Source organism: Sciurus vulgaris, assembly GCF_902686455.1.
Source record: "Sciurus vulgaris genome assembly, chromosome: 6".
Lineage (NCBI taxonomy): Eukaryota > Metazoa > Chordata > Mammalia > Rodentia > Sciuridae > Sciurus > Sciurus vulgaris.
The window spans coordinates 49,080,817-49,100,808 of record NC_136466.1 but is presented as its reverse complement, the minus strand read 5'-3'; the positions used below and the strand labels follow the sequence as shown (position 1 = coordinate 49,100,808).

General features: G+C 34.3%; 1 protein-coding gene and 1 pseudogene across 6 annotated transcripts in view; both read right to left on the bottom strand.

Moving 5' to 3' along the window:
- The window catches only part of DMXL1 (Dmx like 1), a 183,729-nt gene that overhangs the window by 136,832 nt on the left and 26,905 nt on the right, over positions 1–19,992 (bottom strand). For all 5 annotated transcript variants that reach the window (XM_079145662.1, XM_079145658.1, XM_079145659.1 and 2 more), the window contains 6 exons: positions 18,014–18,092; positions 13,809–13,941; positions 8,495–8,561; positions 7,097–7,275; positions 4,076–4,265; positions 2,755–2,923 (listed from right to left, as the gene is read on the bottom strand). In XM_079145662.1, coding sequence (XP_079001788.1) covers positions 2,755–2,923; positions 4,076–4,265; positions 7,097–7,275; positions 8,495–8,561; positions 13,809–13,941; positions 18,014–18,092 — 817 coding nt within the window. The remainder of the gene's footprint in view (positions 1–2,754; positions 2,924–4,075; positions 4,266–7,096; positions 7,276–8,494; positions 8,562–13,808; positions 13,942–18,013; positions 18,093–19,992) is intronic.
- Positions 10,113–13,800, bottom strand: LOC306664670 (denticleless protein homolog; annotated as a pseudogene). Its single transcript has one exon. The product of its transcript is annotated as a denticleless protein homolog (transcript).

Genomic DNA, 19,992 nt, shown 5'->3' with positions numbered 1-19,992 from the left:
GGGATTGAACTCAGGTGCACTTGACCACTGAGCCACATCCCCAGCCCTGTTTTGTATTTTACTTAGAGACAGGGTCTCACTGAGTTGTTTAGTGCCTCACTAAATTGCTGAGGCTGGCTCTGAACTTTCAATTCTCCTGCCCCAGTCTCCCAATAAAATGGGATTACAGGTTCGAGCCACTGTGCCCAGCACATTAACTTCTTTAGTGACCTAACCATCTAAACCTATGACTGATATTATTTACTAGCATCAAGACTGAAGTTAGAAGGTACAAAGTGGAGGTCCCTTCTCATGCACAAGGAAAGCATTCAAAACATACCACCTCAGCTTAAAAAAAAGTTTCTTGAAATCACTTTTGATATATTTGCTATTAAGTATACTGAGGAATAAATAAAGTTGGTTATGACAAGTTATCCCTAATTAATAAAAAAGAAAAATTCAAGTCTGGGTCATGCTGGTACCTGCTAAATGGTAAACGCTGGAATGGATTCAAGGAATATAACAATTTTCTCCAAAATAAATCTATTTTTTTAAAGAAATGATAAACAACTTTAATTAATTATCTGTTCAAACAATATGACTACTACTGTTAGACACCAATAGAAAGAATACTACAGAAGACAAATAGTAAAAGAAAAGATAAAAGAACTCCTGACTGTTCTGGGGCAAATTCTAACATTCAGTTCGAGTTTCTGTTTATTACCTATACATTCCTTAATATAATTACTTGATTAATATTTATCACCTGATTATATACTTCATGACAGAAGTATGAAACCCATTTTGATTGCCACTGTATCTCCAGTTCCTATCACTATTTCTAATTTCTACAGTGGCATAAGTACTCAATAAAAGCCTAGAGGAGCTGCCAATCCCATTGTTTCTGGTCTGAGAGGGTATTCCCAAGAAACCCTTGTATCTGATTTACAATCAACCCAAATGAGATCAGCAATGGCTTTTGTGGACTATAGGCCTAGCTATTAAATACTTAAGGAGGGGGAAAAGCTGGGTTTTAGCAGAAACATTCTAACTAAAAGAAAACTCAAACCTCATATATATATATATATTCTGACTGCATATAAATAATTTGATTTTCATTTTTATAAGAAATCTTCATCAAAAGGACATAAGATCTAGCACTGACAGAACATGTTCCATCAAGACCCTCTCCTATGGCTATTTTCTTTTCTTTTTAAAAAAATTTTTTTAGATGTTAATAGACCTTTATTTTATTCATTTATTTATATATGGTGCTGAGAATCAAACCCAGTGCCTCACACATGCTAGGCAAGTGCTCTACCACTGAACCACAACCCCAGCCCTCTTACAGCTATTTCTATTGATGGGCAAATAAGTGAATCTATAATCTAAGTGCTATGCTTTAAGCAAGAAATATTCCATCCAGAAAGGTCATTTTAACAGACTGAATTGAGGAAAATTTCAATCGAGTTCCTAATGATATTACAAGTTTGATCTATTGTACACTTTCCTTAACAACCTAGTATCTAAGGAAAGGTTTCAGAGCATCCCTTATTAGAAACTAGTCAAGATGTTACCCTGGAACTTAGGGTTCTGATCTCAGTTATCTCCCAGCCTTTTCCTTTATTTTGAGAATTCAAGCTTTCTTTAGTCTCATAATACTGCCCTTTAAAAAAAAAAATTTTGTTTTATTTGCAGTGCTGGGAACTGAATCTGAGGTCTTGCGCTTGATAAGTAAGTACTCTACCACTGAGCTATACCCCAGCTCAATATTGCCCTTTATTCACCAAGACCTTCCAAGTTATTCCACTGACCTTAGAGGTAACTTTGTATTATATCTACTGTCAATATATTTTTGATAAAATCTTTCCCAAGGCTATGTAATTTTTTAATGAAGAAAATTCAAGTCTTTCATTTTCTTCACTCTGGATTCCTTTAACACTCCACTGTTGTTAACCAAATAAAAGTTAAGAATATGGGGCGGGGGGAACCTTTTCATTCCTACAAGTATCTCTATACTTTGACACAGCACAGCACTTCTTGCTTTGCTGGACAAAATTCTAATCAAGTAACTAATGAATCATACTTACTGATATGTTTCCTTGAAAAATGCCATATTGCAATTTCCAACTACTTAGGCTTAACTAATACTTAAGAATATTCCACAACATACAAAATTAGTGGTTATGTTCTAGGGGGAGAGATGAAGTTGGGATAGAAGTGAAAAGAGGCATTTACTTTTCACTTTTGTACAAATCATATTTATTATGTGCAAATATTTGTCTTTTAATTCTTTTTCAAGTAATATTACAAGGTTCCACTTTAAATTCTTCAATTGTGATCAATGGATTTTATACATGACAATGGTATTTACTAAAAAGTGATGAACATTTAACTTCCAAATTCACTGGCAGACCCAGATATTCTAGATCTTTCAGCCTGCCTATTAATACATATTTAACTGAGATAAGTTTTATAATTCTTCCAATTATTATACCTTTTACACTACTTCTTACTTCTGAAATGACTCCAAAGATAAAGCATCAAACACAGCAACTTTCGAAAAACTAATAATGAATCAAGATATTATATCATAAAACAAATCATGGTCTTAAAAAGCAAATAAATAGAAACCAGTGGACTGGCTATAATGAAAAACTGTCAAAGCCAGTTACCTCCAATGTTTTACATATGCAGAAACCTTAAGTATAGCTTATTTGTTATAAAATCAATCTACTCAATTTCAAAAGCATCTTTTGAGTTATGCTTTATTACCTGTAGCTGGGTTGATGCTAGCTGCAATATGAAAGTGGCAAAGTGCATTGGCATGCAGTGGAGTGTTCCTGTGGACATGATGAGGATCTTGCTGATGAGGAAGATAGCCAGTATGTGCTACAAGTGCAAGTGATCTCCTCCGACCTCTACGAAAATGTCTTAGATTTACCTGTGTGAATAAAAGCAAAGTAAAACTAATGTCTATATTGTATGTTTAGTCTACATAATTGTTATTTGAAGTTACATATAACCTATTTCCAACAACTTTATTTGTAAAAACATTTCAATTTTTTTTATATCAAAATTTGAATCCTGAAGAATAATGTTAAAACTTAAAGTATGTGGGTTCCTCTCTTAAACCTTACACAATACTTTGCAATTTTTATTTGGTTTATTTTCTTAAAATTAATTTCCCGAGCTTAAAACTTAAATGATTTTTCCACTAATGTGTCTGTGAACAATGACATCTTTATGTATACTGTTCTCTTTGTCTACAGCTTACTCCCTGTGACCAGGAAGCTTTGAATATTACCATAATACATTAAGATATTTAATAATTTACAGAGTATTTTCATCATCATCTCTCATCTGATTCCATGAGGGAGACAATACAAATATTGCCATTCTCATCTTTCATAAGATAAAATAGTTTATATGGAATCTAAGCTCATCTAGCTAATAAGAGGCAGAGCTAAAAGTAGAAAAAAACTTCAGATTCCTAGTCTAGGACTTCTTTGAGCTATTATTATACACAATGATTCTATATGTTGAATATACAATGAAATATACATTTAATTATATTCTGAAACATTAGAATACTATTCAGATTTGAAAAATAGTTGTTCCATAATCATTCAAAGAATCCAAAGATAAATCATTTGTTTTCAATAAGAAGAGTCTGTCTTATTATTCTGTCTTTAATCAGACCAAACATCAAAAGTCGATGTTTACTTTCAAAACTAATTCAAGACTCTAAGTTTTGGTGGTTCTAAAGACAACAAGTGACAATAAGATAGACTAGTCTACCCCAAGTTCTAAGAAAGAGGAAATAAATTATTGTTAGTTAAATCTCAGCATTCTCCTATTTTACTTTGTTACTTTAGCTAAGTCAAAAATCAACTTTTTGTTATCAACAGTTACACAATAATTAACTTTATAGTTTTATGCTGTATATAAAGTCCTTAAGTATATTTTTGAATAAGATAAAAATAAAAAGTTTATGAGAATTATTTCCCTAAGACAGATTTCTTATATTGTTACAAAATTGGCAATGTACAAGTTTTAAAACTTGTAGGAAATAATATATAATAAAAATACTCACTTCTAGAGCAGTTTGAACTCGTTCTTTACTGGAAGTATTTCTCTTGAAGTTATTTGTTAAATTAATTGGTTCAGACCAATGATTGCAGTCACCTCCATACAGCAAACAATCATTTGGTAAGAATGTCTCTACCCAAAGACGACATACATTATCTTTGCAGCAAGTCAATAGTACATTACATACAGAAGCCCTAAGGAATAAAGAGGTATGAATCTATATCGTGTACAACCACAGAAATGAAAACATGTATCCCATTTGTATACAATGAATCAAAATGTAAAAATAAAAAATAGTAAAAATTTTAAAAAAAATTAGAGGCAAGAATACAAACACTACACAGTAGTATCATACATATGCTACAAAGTTCTATAAGTAAACGTACACAACTAATATAACTATGAAAAATGTCAACATATACATATTTTATCACCATAAATGCTTGCCAGCCTATTTCTTTTCTGCCTAGAATTCAGTAGTTCTTGTTTCAATAATCTATAAGTCTTCTTGCAATTAGAGCAAAGACTAAGATCAAGCCATAATTCCTTAGTTGATAATAAAAAAAAAAAAACTACATCATCTAATAAAATTTTCCAATTTATTCAGTGGACGGTTAATATTTTAATTATTTAAAAATGCTTCAGTTTTACTTTCTGTAATGGGATCTATGCACTCACTGGTCATTAACATACTACAACAACTATTTAGCATATTTATTCTCTCCTTGCCTTACCTATGCCTAAAGTATTGAGAACAAGAAAATTCATGATAAAATCAATACCACCTCCCTTCCTTACTTTTTCTTGACTTTTAGTTCATTCCTTCCTGTGACCTCTTCGAAATTACAAAAAAAAAAAAAAAAAAAAAATTACACATATATTTTAAAAACCCTAAACATTAAGATCCAGAAGGCTAAAATCGTATCAATAAAGACTTCCTTCTACCAGGTTAATTCAGCAAGTTTAGAAAAAGGGAAGAAAAAGGCACAATATCATGTAGAAGTTACTTGTTCCAAAATTTCTATCTGGCTAAAACCTACAATCAATAGAAGGCTTTATCAGGTAACTCAGTGGGGTTGTAGTTCAGTGGTAGAACATTTGCTCAGCAAGTGCAAGGCCTTGCTTCCCCTTCCTTCTTCCCTCAACCCTCCTACACTTTCTCCCTCTTTTTTCTTTATCCCTCTCCTAGCCTCCCTTCCTCTTTATTCTAATATATTCACATACACACAGACTATGCAATGAAATTAAAAGTCCAAGGTTTATACTGTCAATAAGTAACTGGTAGAATGAAAAGGCTTATAAAGGAACAGCAGAAGGTAATGATTAGAAGTAGTGAAAAGAGGCATAAGAACTTAGAAGCAAAACAGCAAGGAACAAAGATCACAACTCGGAAGCATAGAGAGGGCTAAGAAGCTGAAGTGTAGTTAGCCCCAAGTGAATATCCTCAAAATATCTTATAGATATTCAATATGAAGGGGTATAAAAAAAGGCCTTGTGGGACTACTCTGATCTGTTTGAGTCATTACTCAAATGACCATGTGATGGGTAGGGGTCCCTAACACCTGTTCTACCTTAATGTAATAACAGTTGAAGATGGTTTTGAAACTTGATACCTGCAACCAATTTTTGGAGGTTCTTGCAGGATATCACTAAAACTTTCAACCTATCCTACGTTTATCAATTTTTAATTAGTAAAAAGTAAATGCTCATCATAAAAACCTGCCCATTCTACTTTCTCAATCCATCAGTCCCTTTACATAGTCAGTTGGAGAGCATCTTTATTTTATTTTATGTGGAAACAAACAAAACAACTGAAGCCAGGTGTGGTAATGTGAATCTATAGTCCCAGTTACTCAGTAGGCTGAGGCAGGGCCAGCCTGGTCAACACATACAGTCTACAAAACCAAAAAACCAAAAACAAACTCCACTGTATTATCCAGTGAAAAAGATGTGAGAAAAAGTAACAGTCTTTGATGGGATCACATTTATTCTCTTGAGAAAAGGTCAGCCTTGCCACTATACACACAGAGGCAGCTGGTAAAACAAAAATGAAAACTAAAAACCTCAGGGAGCCTCAAAAAGATATAACAGGGCTGGTGATGACAGCTGGGGTCATTCCAAATTTTAAAACTAAGTTAACACTTGTCAAAGGCTTACAATTCTAAACACATTTCTACATGTGTAGGCAACAGTCTGAGATACCAGAACAACAGCACTCATACAAAGCTAGGTTTAGCTTGCTTTTGCTAACAATACAGATTGTCCATACTATTCTCTCTTATCCCAAAGACTCTTAACACATCTTCTGAAGAAACTATTGTTTTCCCTAGAGTATCCCTCCTACACCTATACTTTCTCAGACCAGAAGGAAGGACAAGAACAACCAGTGTCTACTGTATGTAGCCTAAAAGTCTAGGTATACTCTATTGGCCCAGAAATAAAGTTAATGAATGATTTAATTACAATAACACAGATAGCTTAGGATGTGTCAAAATTCATAGAACTCAGAAGACAAAATTCACAAAATGGTGAAAAGGTAAGAGACAAAGTAAAATGTATAGCCAAATTGAAAATTGCCATGTTATGCTAAAAGGGATGTTCTACCCATATTTCAACAAATTATTTAAGTACAGGCAAAAATTCAGCGTGATATCAAGTCTTCCAAAGAACAGGAAAGAGAGGAAGTACTATTAGGTATGTATGTAGGTGTTAGGGTATGTTTGTGTGGTTAAACCTATACCTCATTCAAGGAAGGATAAGAAAATATGCACAACTTTGACTTAAATACATCTGATATGGAAGCCAATTATGATAGCTTAAACTTTTCTCACATGGCTCTTATACTAAGCATCAATCATAACTGACTCATAGCCATAGGTATAAATGCCAGGGGGTAAGTAATATTACTCTCATCTTCACAGGCTCCTAAGTCCTATAGATATGGACTCTGAAAGTGAGAAAAGCAATTCAAATCACAATGACAAAGTTCTCTTAACACACAGGAAAAAATGAACAATCCACTGACCTAGGCATATATTTGCTTGTTTTACGCCAGGAAAATCCATTTATAGCTCGAGGATGGGCCAGATATACAAAAGAAAAGTCAATTTCTCCTTGAGATTGTTTTTCTGAACTTCCATCTGGAGAGTTAACAGAGGTCCGCCAGTTTTCTACATTATACCACACCTTTAAAAGGCAGTCATCCTAAGGGAAAAGAACAAAACAACAACAACAAAAAATCTAGATTAGAATTAAATTGAAAGTTAAGACAAATAGCAAAAGTAGGATTTTCCTTCCCAATGTCAGGAACTTAGAGATGGGAAGAAGTATTAAGCATAGAGAAAGGAAATTTTTTATTAGCATCCTTTAAGAATTGAATTGTGTCAATGTGTGTATTTTATGTTCAAGAAAATGTTTGCTAATTACCACACACTATGAAAAATGGAATCATTAGGGAAAGCCTGAAAGATAAAATTAGGTGCTTTTTCACCCCTTAAGCCAAGTATCATATAAGAAAGCAGTACCACCAGCAGCATTACAAAGATTGCTGATTAATGAAAAAAGAATACTTTTCACTTCATTTTCTAAGACTATGCTGACAATAACTAGTTAATAAATAATATTACATAAAGTATTCTATGTACAATGAAATTTGTACCTCATTTGGGAAAATAAGAACAAGGTAGACTAAAAACTACTAGCTGCTGCTTTTAATTGGTAATTGAGTTTCCATCTATAAATCCAATTAAAATGAACAGTTCTAATGCTCTCCTCTTTAAAACACACACACACACACACACACACACACACACGCACATATTTTGCTATGATTTTTGAGTGTCTCACACTCAATGTGTAGAAGGCTTTGTGCCATGGAAACAATTTCAGACCACCAGTGGTTCATGAATTGCTCTGTGAACCAATGATTAAAAATAGAACAGTTTCAAGAAAAACACACTGCTCTGAAATCAACAGGTAACAACAAAGTATGTGTACTACTGAAAAAGCAATAGCTTACTGATTGTATACCACGTGGAAGGTACTACGTGGAAGGTACTATGCCAGTCACTTTATAATTTGTCTAAATTAATTCTATGATTAAATGATATATGTCTATGAAGTAGATGTTGTTATACTATTTTACACATGAGAAAATAAAGGCTCAAAGAGACTAACTTGCCCTAGATGAAAAAGTTGGTAAAGGGAGATTTATATCTAGATCTATCTCTAAGTCTAAGGTGTTTCAATTATACCATACTGCTTTTAAACACCATAATATTTAACCAATTTTTGCTATTTAGTTTTTAATAGAAAATAATGTTTCAAATTAAGTAAATAAAAAAAAAACGAAGCTGGCTAATATTCTTAAAGTTTCAAATTAAAGTATAAACACACAATTTAACAACAGTATTTCACAATTTACCTTTCCAGCAGTGGCAAAAAATTCTCCATCTGGTGAAAATTTCATTAAATGAACTTGGGAAGCAGTTCTGTAAATTAAAGATAATGAATAATTTACAAGAAAAATTAAACAAGAAAAATGATACTTTTGCAAATGCTTAAATAAAAAATTTGTGATAATATAGTTTCACACTCATAATTTTTTGTTTGTTTGTTTGTTTTCTTTTAAGACACTGGACCTTGCTGTGTTTCCCAGGGTGGTTCAGAACTTTCAGGCTCAAATGATCCTCCTGCCTCAGCTTCCCATGTAACCTGGACTACAGGCACACTGTGCCCAGCTGCAAAGGTACAGTTATCCTTTTTCAGTGCTGGGACTGAACCCAGGGCCCCACACATGCTAAGCACATGCTCGACTACTGGGTTACATACACCAGGCCCCATAATTTTTATGTTTAACTAAAAATGAACTAGTTACTAAGATAAATTTTAACAACAACAACAAAAGTACATTCCCTAAAAATCCCACGATAAATGATTTGTCAACATCTTCAAAGCCTAAAACAGAAGTCATAGCTTTTATGTCCTTAGAATTCCCTTAGAGAATGATTTCAATTTTTAATCTGGAAATGTAATTTCTAAAGTCATGGATCACTATATTCTTATAAATATTTTCAAACAATAAACCAGTGTTCTAAAATGAATTTGGCCTTCTTTGTGGTAACATTTACTTAATTAATTATGTGTGGGTTAATAGGAAACTTGAAGTAACCATGAATTCAACTGGCCCACTTCATCTATCTACTTGTTATATACTTAGTTTTTCTTCTCAAAGGAACTTTGGCTCATTTCCTTATACTGCCTTCACTTCTCACCTGTATACTGGCCTTAAAAAACCTGTCACTATCATTGCTTTCCAATTTTCTTTGTTCAATGTCAAGCTTAGATAGATCTGTACTAAACATATTTACAAAGCAGGTCAAGGAGAAATTGTCACATTTCAAGTACAAATAATTTTTTCTAAGTGTAATAAATACCTAATAAAAAATTGATGGATGGATAAAAGGAAAAAAATAAAGTCTTCTATAATTTCACCAAAACCACCACAACCTCTCAGGCAAAACCAGGGTTAACATTTTATTTTATTTTTTACTTTTTGGTTCCAGGGATTGAATGCAAGAGTACTTAATGACTGAACCATATCCCCAGTCCTTTTTATTATTTTGAGACAGGTTCTCACTAAGTTGCTTAGGGTCTCACTAAATAGCTGAGGCCAGCTTTGACTTTGCAATCCTTCTTCCTTAGCCTCTCAAGCAGCTGAGATTACAGGCATCTACCAAAGTGTGTGGCCAGTGTTAACATTTTAATACTTGGACTTCCAGATCCTTCTTTCCACTCTCCTCTATCAACTTTCTATAGGACAGAATAGAAGAGGATGGGCTGGAAACTGAGGTCATAGTTACAGCTTGCTTTGAAATATCACATAATCACTTTAAAATGTCACAAATATCTTCATATCTAAATGTAAAGATATATGTTTATGTGTATAAATATAAAAATCTACATCATTATTTTATTGGCTTATGGTTTTCTATGAAACATTATACAATGATGTTAAATATTAAATAATTAATAGTTGGGCTAGGCCTAGGGCTCAGTTGGCAGAGTGCTTGCCTACAACATGTGAGGCACTGGGTTCAATCCTTAGCACTGCATACAAAAATAAAGTCATGCTAAAAAAAATTAATAATAGTTCACTAGTACTTTGTATTTCTGCTGCAATAACAACAAAAAAGTGGTATAATGAACATCACTGCACATTTTTATGCATGTAATTTGTCCTAGGGACACCCTAAGACAAATTAATAAAATTGCCTGGTATCCATGATTATGAACTTGTTTCTTCTGCTATTTCCCAAACAGTAGCCAGAACAGACCCTCTAAAAGGAAATCAGATCTCAGTATTCCTTTATTCAAAACTCTCACCAGCTTCCCAATTCCTTCATGAAACAAGGCAAAGGTAGCTGGTTATAGTGACCCATGCCTATAGGCCAAGCTACTAGGAAGGATGAGGTGAGAGCATTACGTGAGACCATCAATTTGAGACCAATCTGGACAAAAATAAATAAGAAAATAAAAAATTGTTTTAAAGGCAAAGACCTTACAATGGCCTCTAAACTGTCTCCTAACTCTGAACACATTCCCTGCACCACTCTTCACCTTGTTCCCTTCACTCCTCTGGGTCTTTCAACTCTTTGACATTTACTCATGGCCTTCTTAACTCCTTTTTTTTTTTTTTTTTTTTTTTTTTTTAAGCTAAATGTTCAAATGTGACTTCTACATCACTTTCCCTTCACCTACTTACTTTATTCTCTAATATTGTGAGCACTCGTCTAATCTAATGTAAGCACTCATTTTCATCTAATATGTAATTTAAAACTTCCTACTAGCCATATTAAAAAATGTTCTTAAAAAAAGGTAAAATTGTTACTTAGCATAATGTGGAAAAATATTATTTCAACATGTAATCAAAGTTTACATCTTTTCTTTGATGCTAAATTTTTGAAACCCAACATATTTTATACTGTAATGAATGTAATGGGATGTTTTATATTTTTTAACCAATATAATTGTATTTATCTGATTATCACACTTTTACACATATTTAAAGAAAACCACAAAAGCATAGTGAAAAGATTATGTATTTCAAATAAAAGTATACTTTTTTGAAGCAGGACAGATCCAGGGATATTCCATAGAGTTCTTCTTGGCAGGAGGGGTTTTAATAGAGAATGTGGGTGTATATGAAGGAAGAGGAGGGTCTCCAGCGCAACTTGGAGCACAATCTGCAGATGATGGGGAGGAAACAGACGAACTGCTCTTTACTCTGGGGACTTTGGCAGGAGTACTCTGGCTAATCGTTACTGTTACTAGGTCGGCTCTTCCCTCTTTCTTCTTCTGAGAGGCCCAACCCCCTATAGTATGTTTATCTCCTCCTGGTTTCTCCTCTAAGCCTCTGTTCAAGCACCAGATTTTTAGTGTATTGTCATCATAACAGGTAGCAATCTTTGTAAAGTCAGATGGACACAGCACACAGATGTGACCTCCTGAGAAATGACCCAGTAGTACAGTAGGAGGATGCCAGGGTGTGAATACCTTCCAGATGTAGGCAGCTTCATTACTGGAGCCACTGACTAAGAACTGGTCATCAGGACTGAGACTTGATTTTACATAAAAGGTAGAGTTCTGGTGTCCATTGAAGATAGCCACTGGAGAAGTCGTTAATCCAGTCATATTGAATATGTAGATATTGTCATCTGTGCAATTAACAAATAAAGTAGAGCCAGTAGAATTCAAAATCAGACTCAAATGTTCTCATTTTCTAGTGCTGCTACCTGGGTACAGGAAAGACTTGGATGCTATGGGTTCTTGTAGATAAGCAGTATAATTTTTGCATAAATCCCATACTTTGATTATCCCATCCACAGCTCCTGATGAGACTAAAATGTATTCTCACCTAGAAAGAAGACTACAGTAACACTCTGCTAGAAATCCACAGGAGGGGCAAGTCCTTTTGAATTCTGCTTCTTCTTGGGTTTTGAAGGTGTTTGCTTGTCTGAGGTATTGTGAGCATCACTGATTTGATTCACTTGCCTACGGAACCCATCTTTTTTGTTGCACCTGGTCTCCCAGACCATAATGTTGCCATCTCTTCCTCCTGTACAGAATACAGCTTTCTCAAACTTGGAAAAGGCAACTGACTTGAGGCTGCACTGATGACCTTTGCACATTCCAATCAGGTCACTGGCTTTCACGTCCCAAAATTTGGCTGTTTGATAACCTGCTGCTACAACAAGTTTAAATTCACCAGGAACCTAGGCAAAGTCAAAGACAGCATTCCAGTGAGCCATCCATTCTTTGAAGCACTTCTTTCTGCGAGTTTGTGATTCTGTGTTATATAATCTAAGAAAGCCTTCCTCATTGGCAACTGCTAATATATGTTCCATATTGGGAGCAGAAGAGAAGGTACATCCAAAAGGAGGAACTGGGACTCCTGTTTCTCCATAAGAAGTGTGTTCATCATGACAGCTACATTCATAACCAGTTAGAAGGGACTGCAGAGGGTAGTGTGAAGACCAGGCATTTCTCAGGACGCCAAGCTGGGGCTGGGGGAGCACCGAATTGAAGAACATCTGGACGAGAGGAACGACTCAGCTGAGGAAGAAGCCATGAAAATGCCCTCGAGTTCACCAGAAATCACAACTTGGGCCCCTCACACCCGATATTTTACATTTTTTGTGTGTGTTAAGTTTTTTCAATACTCAGTGTATCTTTTGGTATATCCCGATTGGGATTAACTACATTTCAAGTGCTCAATAGCAAGTGGTAACTACCATACTGGTACTGGCACTCTAAAACGTGGAAATTCCATCCTCCCCCCAATCTTTTTGTTTCATTATATAGAAATTCAATTTTTCCAATAAGTTTTCATCTGAAACTTATTTGGTGCCAGCTATGAAAGAGATTCTAACTTCACTTTTCCCTCTACTGCACTAGCTAATTTGCCCCAATATTAAATGCTAATTAATATACTGAATAGGCATTCATAGTTGAGTCAATTCCTGGAACCTAATGTCTGTTCCTATATTAACAACAAACTCAAAAAACTATAGCTTTAGAATTCACTTTACTATAATATATACTCTCATTACTCTTTCTTTTCAGAATGTCCTTGATTTTCCCATTTTGTTCTTTCAAATGAAGTGTAGAACTATACTCAAAAGTAGAAATTCCAATGGGATTTTGACAAGGTTTATGGCCAATATATGGATTTTTGTTTTAAAGTTTCATTACAGACATTTATTTTAGTTTGGTTTATTTCAAATACTCATTGACCTCTTGTATACAATTTAAGTGTCAAAGAACAAAAGATACATATCCTTGGACCACAGGCCAGACTGCTAACTGAACTAGGATCAAGATAATGTAATCTCTCCTCAGCAATATATAGATTAATATTTAAAAAAAAAAAAACAGACTTCCTCACAATAGGAGGCTTTCCATTCAAAAAGCAAGAAAAGTGTCTTTCTTTGCATAATTTAGCAAATTTCCCATTAATGATCTTCATACAGGCTTTACACATTTGTTATGTTTCTTTCTAGTTATTTTTACTTTTTCTTTTAAATGGATATTTGGAACAAAGGATACAGTGTACAAGAAAAGGCATGTTACAGACTTATCAATGCTAGTGTGGTTTTACACAAACTAAAATGCACTTGTAATATAATAAAACCACACAAAACAGGCTTATCAGTTTAATCCCCTAGTTAATTGCTTACTTGCAATGCCAAATGCATCTCCAATCCCCAAAGTTAAGATCTGTCTTATCTGGATTTTCACCTTCAGCTGCCTTCTGCAAGTTAGTATTGGACCAGAGTTGCAAACAGCTGGAACCAGTCAAAAGACGACTACCTAGAAAAAATATTATTCATCATGTATTATTTAGGTATTAGTAGTGAGTTCAGTACATGCTCAAAAGATCCACATAATACTATAAAGATAATGCAACTTCTAAAAATAAAAAAGATAACTCGTGGGAAAGAGAAGGTGGTTCTATTTTAATTTTGTTCAAACAGCTTGCAAAAAAAAAAAGGAAGAGATCTTACTATCTCTCAATTCATCACTCATTTAAAAAGAATCTTACGTGTACCATGAACTGTGTAAGGCAATCAGGATACGATGACAAAACACTATCCCTTTACATGATAAGTTCACATTCCAGGAGGAAGACATGGAAATATTATGATCAAAGTATTATTAAATTTTAGGGAGAAATTATATATACCTATAGTGAAAATATCAGGGAAAGTGATGAAATGCAACCTGATCCTTAGTTAACTAATAAGCAATAAAGAAGACAGGCATTTCGGATAGGAAACCTAAGGTGAACAAAGGGATGAAGGCACACAGCTCAATATATTTTCCTAAAAGTGCCTCAATCTAGTATGGTCAAGGAATAAGATACATACTAAGGCTAGAAAAAGACACGAAGTTTTAACAAGAATTTTCAGAGAAAGACTATAAAGCATTTTCCAAGTTCATAAGGAGTTTTGACTTTGTTAAAGGTAGTTGGGAACAAAAGGTTCTGAAGGAATAGGGGCAAGGTTTACATAATTGAACCTGTACCTTAGAATAAGGGGTCATAACTGAAGGGGCAAACAGATGAGCTTAATGAGGCCTGTGTTTCTCCCTTCACTGAGATAATACACAAAAGGAGCTCCAAACTAGTCTAGTGTGACCCCCATCTCAAAAAAAATTAATACAGAGTACAAAATAATTAAGGTTGGATATGGTGGCACATGTCTGTAATTCTAGCTACTCAGGAAGTTGAGGCTGGAGGGAGGATTAAAAGTTTGAGTCTAGCCTGGGCAACATAACAAGATCCTATCTCAAAAATCATCATCATCATCATCACCACCACCACCACCACCACCACCACCATAGAATGGAACAAAGTTCCAAGTTTCCTGAGGAATCTCTATACTGTTTTCCACAGTGGCTGTACCAATTTGCAGTTCCACTAGTAATGTATGAGTGTACCTTTCTCCCCACATCTTTGCCAACACTTATTGTTGCTTATATTCTCGATAACTGCCATTCTGACTAAAGTGAGATAAAATCTCAGTGTAGTTTTAATTTGCATTTCTCTAACTGCTAGAGATAGTGAACATTTTTTCATATATCTGTTGCGCAATAATACTTCTTTTTTTGTGAAGTGCCTATACAGTTTCTTTGCCCATTTATTAATTGGGTTATTCGCTTTTCTGGTGTTTTTTCTTTATGTATCCTGGAGATTAATGCTGTAACTGAGATGCAGATGGCAAAGATTTTCTCTCATTCTGGAGGCTCTCTCTTCAAATTTTTTTATTTCCTTTGCTGCAAAGAAGTTTTATAGTTTGATTCCATCCCATTTTTTTTAATCACTAGACTAACTTTATTATATTTTTTCCTGAGATCTGAAAGACAGAATCATATTTCCCAGCTTTCCACAGCAGAGGAGTAAGTGAGGGAGAAAAGCTTGGCCATCCCATTTGTTGATTCTTGATTTTACTTCTTATGCTTTAGGAGTATTGTTAATGAAGTTGACTCCTAAACCGACGTGATGTAGATCTGAGCCTACTTTTTCTTCTATTAGGTGCAGGGTCTCTGATATAAGCCTGTCCTTGATGAGGTGGTCAGAACTCTAAGAGGAAAAGTCCAGTGGAAGGTCACCGGAATGCTGCCCTCAAAAGGGATTATGAGAGTTCTCATGAGACCCCTTAGTTAGTTTACATAAGAAGATTGTTATAAAAGGAGTAAGCCTGGTCCCTACCCACTGCTCTGGCTTCTTGTTTTGTGATCTCTCACTTCTATAGGGGCTCTAGCCATGATGCCATTAGGCTCTTAGCAAAGCTAAACCATGAACTTTTGTCCTCCAAAACTGTGAGCAAAATAAGTCTCTTTTTATAATTATCCAGGTTCAGGTATTTTGTTACATAACAATAAAAAAGGATTAACAGGTGGGTTACCAGCTAGTAAGGTTCAATCCTACAAACTCATGCAAAGAAGTGTTTTAAAATGATGTGTGACCTAAAAATTCTCAGAGTATATGTATATCTTTTATCTCCTAAAATAATTCTAAAGATTCTGAATCAACATTTTTCTCAGCTACTTCATTGACTATATTGTAAAAACTAAAATTATCTCTTCTATTTAAATTTGTGGCTTTTATGTTCCAAAGATAACTATGGTCTAGATTTCAGTTTCTATCTTATTATTATATTGATATGCAAGCATATCAAATTGTACATGTCCAAACAACACCTATGCTTCACTACTTCTGATACCTATATATCATTCTTCTAGTAGTCACAGGTGTTTTCAAAGTCATTTCAAATCCAGTTGTCAAGTAGTATCAGTTCAGCTGACTAAATGCATTTCAAATCCATGTGCTCCTTCCATTATTCCTTAATTCATTTAATATTGAGTACCTACTATGGTAAGGCACTGAAACAAATCATCTCCCATTCATATAGACAACTGTGAGTGCATCCTGCCCCAAGGTCATTCTGCCTCCTATTATTCCTCCTGCCTTTGGTCTAACACACTTCTAGTAGACCAATCTTAAAAAAAAACAATAAATTTTAGCACAGCATTTGTCTCTTCTGAAACCTGTAACAGTTTTAAAGGTTGGGGGTACAGTGGTAGAGTGTGTGTCTAGCATGCGTGAGGCCCTGGGTTTAATTCCTAGAACTACAAAAAACCAAACAAACAAACAAACAAGGAATGAAAACAACCAGTACTACCACTACTACCACCACAACAAAAAACCATTGTAATAGTTTTTAGAAAATTAAAAAGAAATAGGGTTGGGGATGTAGCTCAAAGATACAGAATGTGATTAGCATGCACAAGGCCCAAGGCTCAATTCCCTGCACAGGTGCATGCACATGTGCACACACAAGCATACACAAATAATTAATTAAATAGAAATTCTTCATCATGACTTTAAAGGTCTTTCATCAAATGCTATAGTTTCACTATCATTCACTGGGGCTCACTTCAGTTCCAATGAAGTGCTGATACTTACTAAAATATATCTATGCTTCCTTTGTGTGCTCTGCTCACTGTGGTAGAATGGTAACAACCATTTCCAAAAAATCATGTCTCCCTATGTCCATGCCCCTCGCAACATGATTTTCTTCACCTTTCATCAAGAGATGGATTTTATTCCTCCCATCTCTTGAATATGGACTAGACTTATAACTTACTTTGACCATATAATGTGACTGGAATGACATTTTGAAACTTCCAAGCCCAGGCTTTAGGAACCTTTGCAGCTTGTGTTCTCACATTCTAACTCCAGCCACCATGTAAAATTTAGCCAAATTTGCTAGAGAAGTCTCACAAAAGAAAAAGGCCACATGAAAAACAAAGTATTCCAGAAGACAGCAAGCACCAAGGCCCACAAGCCTTTTTAATACTCCAGCCACAGAGAAGCTACTTCAGATAACACGACATGGAATAAGAGATAAGTCACTCCCACAGAACCCTGCAGTAATTCCTGACCCCACAGAATCATAGGCAATAAAATGACTGATGTTTTAAGCCACTAAATTTTTGGATGATTTTTTAATGCAGAAATAACTGAACATATGCCTCATAGTTTCATCTTAAAATTTACTTCTTTCTCCTACTCCATCTACCCTATTCTCATTATTAAAATCTGATTAGGTTAGAAAGCACCTCCTCTCAATGAAACCTTGATTCCCCAGATAAAAATAATGTTTCTTTCCAAAACCAGTATTACAGTATTTATTACAGTATTTATCATATCCTATAATTTATTACAGTGCATATTTGTCTTCATGTCAAGGGCACAAACAGTTATTAAACTTAATTTAGTATTTGCCATAATCTCACAACATGAAATACATAAGAATAATGAAATCAACATTATAGGCAAACAATATTTCATTTCAGTTAATGCTCCTTATTTTCTTACCTGTAGGATCCCAAGTTATATTGTGTGCTATTGATTCCAGAAAAAATTGGCCACTCTTCTGCCACTGTCTATATATTTCCTAAAATTAGAAGAAAAAAAGTCATTTAGATAATTATGATAAGCATCTTTTCTATCAAATGTGTATGTTCAGGCTTATTATTAAAATACATGCAGTCATTTTTAAGAACAAAGTGTTCAATTCATTCAGAATAATATATGATGGAGGAGATTACTGAGAGAATACCCAAAATTCTTTCTTTAGTATAAGCAACTAATAAAGCACATGTCACCTTATATATTTTGTTAACTAAATTGTTACTTTTTTTATAGTTATGGTCAAAAGTTTAATTTTAATATTTGACTATGGTTCTGCTATTTAAACTTTTCTTTTTTTAATGTTTCATCACTATCTGAGATCATGATGGTATGTGGGAAAATTGAGAAGAGATATAGCATTTCCTTAATAACTTCCTATATAATGTAAGGCCACCTTTTTTTTTTGGTACCAGGGATTTAACCTAGGAATGCTTAACCACTGAGCCACATCCCCAGCCCTTATTTTATTTTATTTTTTTACTTTGAGCTTGCAATCCTCCTACCTCAGCCTCTTGAGTCACTGGGATTGCAGGCGTGCACCATCACACCTGGCAAGGCCTTTCTACTTCTTAAAACAGTTCCCTTCAAACTGTTTTTGTCTACAAATCAGTAAGAAGATACATGTTGCACCATGAACCAGAACACATATACAAATACACACACATACACACATATACATACCTATATGTGTGTGTGTGTATACATATATATACACACGAAACCTGGGATTACCCTTACTACATATGATATACATTTTAACATTTTCTATTTATTTTCTTTTAAAATTCAAGTTGTGGCCTACTAAATTAATTTCACTGCTTACTAATGGATTGAGATCCATAAAAACTCAATGTAATTGTTCTCAAACTTCAGAATAACAAAGAATAGCCTAAGATATTTATTAAAAGATCAAATTTCCAAGAACCATGCCCAAAAATTTAGGCTCAAAGGGTCCAGTTTGGGTCATAGGAAAATACACTTTAAACCAACACTGGGTTATTTTGAATACGAGGTGGTACACAGAATATACTTTTATGAAGCATGACATTTTAAGGATGGCTCTTGATCACTCTGAACATCAGAACCCTTTCTACAACAAGATGCATGTACATAGAAAGAACTCCATGCCTACAGATGTAAAAATTCCCAGGGCAGAATCTATATACCTGTCTACCAACATTTCTGAAGTACACCTCTCATGATGAACCAGCATCTCAAAAGAATTTTACAGAATGTATAGAGAACATGGAATAATCTTTTTAATGAGGATGTATAGTCTCTGAAATCATATTCTAAAATTATATGTAGACTTGGTGTAACTTCCAGTCAAATGGTGATTTTTCCATTTGATCCAGTTTTCCTTCTCAAGTTTTTGTTTTCTTCTCTGCAAAGTCAGTACTGCCTACAAATAAACTAGTCTCTTGTTGAGTATTTTACACAGTTCAAGTCTTATTAATATAGACATTTTAAAATAAAATACTGATTGTTTTTCAGTTGATTTTTACATTCAACATATAGTTACTGAAATACTTTGTTCTGGGCAGGGTAAAAAACTTCCAAAATTTATTTTTAGTATTGCCAATTTGTTAATTCATAGGCTATAAGAGCCTCTAATATTAGATTCACTGGTAATCTATAAACACGTAGAAATCACTACTGTCATGTATAACTAATAAGAACAAATTTTTAAAAAATGCACAGAAGGGCTGGGGAGATAGCTCAGCTGGTAGAGTGCTTGCCTCGAAGCACAAGGCCCTGAGTTTGATCCCCAGCACCGCAAAAAAAAAAAAAAAAAAAAAGCACAGAAATCAGGAGAGCTATGAACACTTCTTCCAATTTTAAAGATACCTATCAATTAACTCAGAGAAAATATTTTTCATTAA